The sequence below is a fragment of the Convolutriloba macropyga genome, chromosome 2 (genome assembly GCF_964194025.1).
Source record: "Convolutriloba macropyga chromosome 2, txConMacr16.3, whole genome shotgun sequence".
In the NCBI taxonomy this organism is placed as follows: domain Eukaryota; kingdom Metazoa; phylum Xenacoelomorpha; order Acoela; family Convolutidae; genus Convolutriloba; species Convolutriloba macropyga.
In genome coordinates, this window is record NC_134469.1 from 77,272,046 (window position 1) to 77,279,832 (window position 7,787).

The following is a 7,787-nucleotide window of genomic DNA, read 5'->3' on the forward strand; positions in this document are numbered from 1 at the left end:
TTTTGCTAACTATACAGCAGATGTATGTTTTTCATAATGAGATTAGGTAAAAAGTTGACAGAGAAAAAATGAGGTTAAAGTCAAAGATCAATCAACATTTCTTAAACCAAATAATTTCAAAAGTCTAAAAAAATCTTTAGCTTTTTAACAAAATAATTCTTGATAAATTTACTAAAAAGTCAACATGAAACTAATGGGACCTGTCTTTGCTGAGACCAAACCATAGGAACAAACTAAATACGCAGAAAATCTCAAAAAAACGAACAATATACACAAAGACGCAGAAAATCTCAAAAAATTAAGAACAATAACATAAATTATTGAAGCCATTAAAATCATCAGCTATTATCTGAATTTTATTTATTTTCATTTCAGTTTACATTTATACTCATTCAGCTAAAATTATACTAAAAGAGAAAAGAAGTTCGTTCATTTGGGCCACATTTGAAAATCATTGGGATCTGTTATTACCTGAATAAGCTAAAAGAAGAGAAAAAAGAAACACAAATACACCACTCACAATATTTTTTATGAAAACGCATAATGTCCACCAAACAAAACATCAGTTACGACATAATAAAAGTAGACAAGTTATTTTTTGAAATTCAAGGAATTGGAGTGGACTTCTCAATGACGAGAATAAGTTGACGAAAAGATCAAAAAACTGAAAAGTTTGAAAAACCTTTGAAGAAGTATAATATCATAATTTTTAAGACTATTGGCTTTAAACTGACTGATTCGGGTAACATCACTCATTACAAATTTATGGGCAACATGACAGGAAACATTAAAGGTTTATGAGACCGATCAGAACTTTACGGCTACCTAAAAATAAAAAGAAAGCAAAAACAGCAAACTCACAAAAATTAAGCGAGAAAAGTTTCAAAGCCATTAGAGTATGACCTTTTCAGTATAAACTCTTCTATTTTCAATTATTTTTTTAACAGCAAGGTGATTGTTTCTATTATTACAAAATGACTTGAAAAACAAGAAATATAAACAAAGATATTAAAACCACGAAGTTTTTGAGAAAAGCCCTAGTATCAAATACATTAAATTCAATTATTTTCAACGCAGTTAATTAAACACACTAAATTCTGCCTCGATGAAATAGCAATCATAGATTTCATTCATGTGACATCAATAACTCATCACAATAAGTCGTATGGCAAAGAAAAATACATCAAAACCACGAAATTTTTGAGAAAACCCATAGTTTCAAAGTCATAAAATTCTACAGCTTTCAATGGATGGCATTTAATACGCTAAATTATGCCTAAATGATGTAACGACAAGGATTTTTGTCATTCAAAATTTATCAATAAGACATTACAACAAGTCATTGACTATGAAAACAACAACAAAAACAGGCAAAACCCAAAAGTTCGGTAGAAAATTGAGAGAAGAAAGTGTCGAAGCTATTTAAACCATAAGCCTTTTTCTCTGAAAACTTTTTCAACGATCCATTGAACATCTTCACTAAGCCAATGGGAGCTATCAATATTGGGATAATGTAATACGATTTCAAAAGGAACCAAAATTACTAAAAAAATCCAAAAATTATAAAAATTATGAAAACTCGTGCACCGAAGTCAAAAAAACCAATAGTTAGAAGACAAAACCGCTAACTAGATGAATTGTTGTTGATGCAAAAAAAGTGGTTCTGTTATTACCGAGACTGACTTACAATCCACGAAAATAAGCTTAAGATTGATTTATGTTAAAAAAAAATTTCAAAAAAAAAATATTTTTAAAGTCTTAACCGCCATTAATCTCAAAAGCTTTCATAGGAATTCATTGAATACGCTCAGCTATGCCACGATGTGAATACAAAGATGTTTATTATGCCTAAGTTATCAATAAAATATCACAATATGTCTTATGACTATGAAAATAAAACAACAAATACAGGCAAAAAACAAAAATTCTTTAGAAAAATGGGAGAAGAAAGTGTTGAAGCCATTTAAACCATATTTTTTCTTAGAAAGTTTTATCTATGATCTTTTGGACGTCTTCACTAAAGGAAGATGCAGCCATCATTATTAGGATCACGTGATAAGATTTCAAAATGAACCAATAAAACGAAATGTCCAAAAAATTTTAAAAAAATTTGAAATCTTGTGGCATTGAAGACGTATAACCAATAGTTATTTGATAAAGCCGCCAATGAGATTAACGTATGTGGCACTGGTATGAAGGAGTTCAATCCTGTTTTACTGAGATGAACTTACAGTTCACAAAAATAAGTTAATGATTTACTAATTTAAAAAAAAAATTCGAAAAATTATTTTCAAAGTCTTAACAGCCGTTAGCTGTCCACTCACAGCACTAGATAGGTTCACTTTTTGTTCATTAGCAACTCTATTACACCTTTAGTCGAAAAGTTTATGCCATAGGATTATAAAACTTTAGGAAAACCCAAAAAAATCAAAATTTCATTTGAAATTACCAAATTTGAGATACGAATCCAAAAAAAAAACATGAGCAATCCCTTCGAAACAAATTTTGTTCATTGGGCTTCATTTGATCGTAAAAGAGGTTTGTCATTAACGGAACTTCGATATTAAAAGTGTCTAGTAGTCTCTAGGTGACTTGAAAAAACAGAAAAATTGCAAAATTTTCCAAAAAAAAGAGCTCCCAAACCTAATTCGAACCTTTTTTATATATTAAACTGCCCTCTAAGACTAGAACTAGTCTTTATTATCTCCTTTCGTTTATTAAAAACCTAAAATTCATTTACTTTTTGGCGTGAAATCTAGTTTTGAATTAAATTTTTCATAGAAAAAACGTTAATTCGAACGAAAATTACGGTAAAATTGAACAAAAGTGAACCAAATATCCAGTGTTCACATGAAACTTTAAACCTCGATAACTCCTCGAAAAAAATGAAATTCAAAAAAATCTTTTTAATTTCGAATTCTACGCTGGATGAGGTTTTTAATGATACCACGCACATTTCTCTACGATGAATATATCGGTCGGCCAAAATTCAAGGAACAAAAAAACCCATTTGAATATATAGTTCCTCCCCCCCACAAGTGGGGTCGGAACAATTATTCGATGAGTTTCTTACAGCAGAATTAAACACATTGTGTGGCGTGTGATTCATTTATTGAAACATTGTGCGAGGAAAATTTGGGAATGACCGTATTAGGCGTTGGTTTTATGGAGAAAAAGCTTAAAACCCTAAATATTTTTGACCAACACAATCGTTTCGGCCATTCATAAAAGAAATAAAAGACCGCTGATTTAAGGGAAGTTATTGAGCCACGAAACAAACGATAGAGTTTTTTGTACCAATGTGAATATTGGCAATTTGGTTCAAATTTCCAATATCATTTTTTGCTATTTAAGGGTTTAATTGCTCACAAACGAAGTTTGTAGCGTTTATATTAGTCCTGTGGTTTTTTATAGCAATTTTTTGCTTGGCGATTTTTTGACCCTTGTAACTTCTCGTCCTCTGAAATTAAATAAACAGGTAGAGCCCGGAGGTTATTAATTCGCTGCGCAGCTCTCTTGGAGCCTCAAGCCTTCCAAACCGATAGGTATGCGATTAATGAAACTGTTTTGAGAAGACACTTTCATGGTGTTCTTAATCTTAGAAGTTTCATTCCCCTTAATTATCACCCCATCACTCCCCCGTCCACACTCCTACACCTGACAATTTTGAACACTCCCCCCCCCCCCCCCCCCCCCCCCCTCATCCGGCCCTCTCCACCGTACCCAGGTCAAGAATTCTATTTTGTCAAAAATTAAGAGGCAGTCACAATTTTGTTGGCAGCAAAATATGAGGAGACCATAAAACCATCGTTCCTAAATTAAAACTTATCTGGAATTGTTTTTAAGGAAGACCCCATATCTGATATGTTTTGCATTTTTTTGCATTCCTCGAAAAGGTTTAAAAATTACCTGTACTTCGTCAGCATGAAAAATATACAACATTCAAATTTAATTTTGCAATTATATACAAAAATATTCACAATCAGTTAACATAACTATTTCTATAATGTTCTGCAGTAATTACCACTATAACAGTTTGCATTCAAAATTATTACGCTGCTCATAAGTTGGTGAAAAGTTTTATTGGCTCATTCAATGTAGGCCAAAATTCAAACAGCAATGGCTTAAGATTCCGATGTCGAGTTTGTCGAATGAAAATATGAACTATGATTTAAATGCAATCAGGCTTAATTAGATTTTCCATTACAATGCTGAATCGCATGGACACTTATCTCGCTGTGAACAGAACTGCTCTGGTTTCCGGGGTCCGGCTAATGCGGCTTCGCCTAATTTGGGCACCTCAAAGAACATTTTATCACACATTTTTGGGCACAATTCCTGGTTCTGAATTGCAGCTCGCATACATTGATCGTCATAATTGAGTCCGCTGTTGTCAACTCTCCAGCTGGCGTGCAAGAAGTTTGCCAGAGGATTGTAGTACATTCCTTTAAGAAGCCAGAATGCGAGAGCATTTTCGGTCAGCGCAAATTTGCGGATCGGAATCGGCTTCTCAGGTCCAGCCATGTCCTTAAGCATGTACTGGTTGAATATGGGGTGGATGAAGTTTGAGTCGAAGGGGTTGTATTTGTCATTCTTGACCCTGTCAGCTCTGAGAGTGTTGCAACCGACACAAGAGAAGGTCTCTCCATAGTCAAAGTACCAGATCATCACTTCGGCCTCCTCCCCAAAGTCCACCCCAGTGATCTCTGGGATCTTGTTGAGGAGTTTCAGAGGGTAGTCAGTGAAGTATCGGTACTGGAACTCTCCAGCATCCATGTCGGTGGAGGTGGCGGCTGGCTTCATTTTGACAATGACGTCACAGAGGGTGTGGAACATCTGGTAGGGTCCTGGGGCAGTGTTGATTCTCTTGAGCAGGTGGAGTGCCAGGTACTTGCTGGAGTGCTGGGCGTATGGCCAGTGGTTTCCGTGATTTTTCTGTTCCAGGATTCGATGCAGTGCTCTGATCTGGTATCGGAATCCGTGAATGAAACCACCGGATGCGTTCTTGTCATACGTGTGTGCATTTGTTCCCAGGAAGTACACATTTGGCTGGTCTTTGCCCTGGAAAATCTCTGTGACCTCTGGATGCTTCGGGTTCTTGTTGGGTACTTTCAAAAGTTTTGGTTTTGTGTTCTCAGAGAATATTGACAAGTTCATGGTCCAACCTAAAACACAATTTTTGGTGTAATTTCTCTCTAAAATATAGCAAAATGTCAACCTAATTGCTGGAATGTATAGATGTTATGAAATGTTTTGTTCCACAAACCCATGCAGGTGATGATTTCATCGTATGAGAACTCGGAGATGATTTCAATCTTGTCGTTAAGCTTCTGGTCGAGGAGATCTTTATCTTCAATTGTGGCCGCCCACTCCTTGTAGTACTTTAGGTTTTCCTTGTAAGGACCCATAGCCCACGAATCATCTTCCTCGTTATACTCAAAGAACTTTTCCCGGTTCACGTCCCACCCGTTATTGACGGCCACTAGAGACTTGAGCTGGTAGAGGTCGAGGAACTGTAGGTTGAGTCCACGTGCATGTCCGACGTAGTGGGTCTGGAACGAGAGCGGGATCTCTTTAGTTCGGGTGATCATTCGGACGAAGGCAGCCGAGTCTTTCAAGTGGTTGGCAGTCTCGAAAGCTGCGTTTCCAGTGCCAATGATCATCACCCTTTTTCCATCATAGTGGGATTTGTTGGTTTGCCTGGGAAAAACAGGTGTTTCAAAGCGCCCTTGACGTTATACCAATTGCCATTAGCATAATTACTATATTAATAGTTGCCCCATTTTCTATTTTATCGTTGCTTTTAAAATACAAATATTTTATTTCAAAATCCTTGCTAAACGATCAAAGAATCGTGGTCATTGCTATTTTATGACATGTAGCAACATCAAGGTCAACTCAATACCTTAAAAGATTTACGTAATTATAACTCCAAAAGATCCTCATTGTCATACTGAAACTGAACTTTTAAATGTCACTTTAAATTAATCGGCTTGATTTTTACGTAAACGGAAGAATTGATTGTCCAGGTCCCTCTTCAGATAAATTATAGGCCCGATGGTAATGGTCGTGCGTTTAAGTTGTATGAAGTTGTATCTTTGCTTGACTACTAAGAAACCGTACAAATCATATTGACCTAGTACGGTTACTAAGAATCATATATGACCTAGTATGAGATCAGAGAAAAGGTGATGGGTGACCCGGGACTCGATTATCTGGATAGTCTCCTTGTTGGGGGGGGGGGGTCTAGCTCATTAACTTGTTTTATTGATTTAAGTATCATGCTTGGCCAAAATGACAACCATACCACCCCCACCCCCCCCCCCCCCCCCCACACACACACACACACACACGTGGCACATATAAAATTAAACACCTATACCCATTTCTTGTTGGGCTATACAAACCAATGCTAATGCAAAAAGTGCTTAGTAGTAAACCCACACAGTCTAATGGAAAAGAAATTTTGCCAACAAGGAAAAGGAAACAGTTCCAGAAGCTCACTGATTGGTCATTCAAAATTTACTTAAAATGTGCACATTACTTACATATTGGAGTAATCGAGTGCCCTGTCATTGGCCCAAACAGGTCTGATGGGTTGGTTGAGTCCATTGGCCATAAGCATGTACTTGCATGTCATCTGGTAGTCCATTCCGGAGCTCTGGTTCCTCACTGTGACCCGGAAGGGTGCCTTCATGGGGTCATCGTACATGTCCATGAGTCTTTGGATGAACTGGACCTCCTGTTTGGTGTGGATGTTGAGGTGGAAGTAGTTGACGAAGTCATTCACATATCTCACTAGGTGGTCTGCACTTGGGAACAGTTCCTCCGCGTAGTTGGTGAACTTGGGACCCTCGTGGTTGTGAGTGACCAAAGAGTTCCAGTCGTGTCTCTCGTTGTAATCTGAGTTGTTCACACCCGTGAAACGTTTATTGATGCTGAAAATATTAAGAATAGAGAACAGTGCTTTTGAGATTTAGCGTACTATTGATTCGTCATTCGAACGGATGGGAAATTCTAAGCTGATTTTCCAGGGTCAAATTCATCTGATAATAAATATTTATTCTCTAAAAATAATTCAAGGCGTCAATGAGAAGCTAAATACATTTGAGGATCGACTTAAGAATCTTTTTGGCATGTTCTCTTTATCGATATTATATCAATTATCTACAGGTACAAAAATTTTACCCTACTCCTCATTTTTAATTGATAAAAGAAGAAACTGAATACCCAGCCGGGTTGTAAATGAGATTACCTGATGAGTGTCCTGTGTCTGGGGAACTTTGAAAAGAAGCACCCTGGCATATCACACCTCTCCAGTACAACATAGTCCCTCTGTGCCTGGTCAAGGAAGTATGCCATCTGGGTTCCAGCTGGACCCCCTCCCACCACACAGTAGTCATACTCTGACTTGATACTGTCTGATTTGAGGGCATCGCAGGAAAAGGGCAAGGCCGTGAACAGAATTGCCACCGTTGCCAACAGCAACATCCACGCTTTGCATGCAAAGCTAAGATTACTACTATGACCTCTGTCGAGCATTTTTATTGTAGTCTATACTGGTCTCAACTTACTTTGTTTCGAGTATCGGACAAACTGGAGCAAACTGAGAACAAAAATGCTCAATTACTCTCAATGAAGTTTTTTCTTAGCGCTTTTAAAACTTTTAATTTAAAGTCAGGTAGCAATATCTTATGTATGCTCAATACATTACAATAATTGTGGTTATGCGATAACGATTTGAATTTTTTTAAGTCCTGCTTGAACAGATAATAAAGATGAGTACT

General features: G+C 36.8%; 1 protein-coding gene across 1 annotated transcript; it reads right to left on the reverse strand.

Moving 5' to 3' along the window:
• Positions 1–3,934: 3,934 nt before the first annotated feature.
• Positions 3,935–7,787, reverse strand: LOC142335477 (FAD-dependent oxidoreductase domain-containing protein 2-like). The gene is made up of 4 exons (XM_075384001.1): positions 7,256–7,787; positions 6,549–6,938; positions 5,267–5,700; positions 3,935–5,165 (listed from the first exon to the last, which is right to left on the reverse strand). Exons 1-4 carry the CDS (start codon positions 7,540–7,542, stop codon positions 4,204–4,206), a joined length of 2,073 nt encoding a protein of 690 aa, XP_075240116.1. The 5' UTR covers positions 7,543–7,787; the 3' UTR covers positions 3,935–4,203.

Coding starts and splice junctions, on each gene's coding strand:
- LOC142335477 (XM_075384001.1), bottom strand. CDS start 7,542: ATGCTCGACAGAGGTCATAGTAGTAATCTTAGCTTTGCATGCAAAGCG. Junction 6,939..7,255: donor AGACACAGGACACTCATCAG/GTAATCTCATTT, acceptor TAATATTTTCAG/CATCAATAAACGTTTCACGG. Junction 5,166..5,266: donor TGAAATCATCACCTGCATGG/GTTTGTGGAACA, acceptor ATTGTGTTTTAG/GTTGGACCATGAACTTGTCA.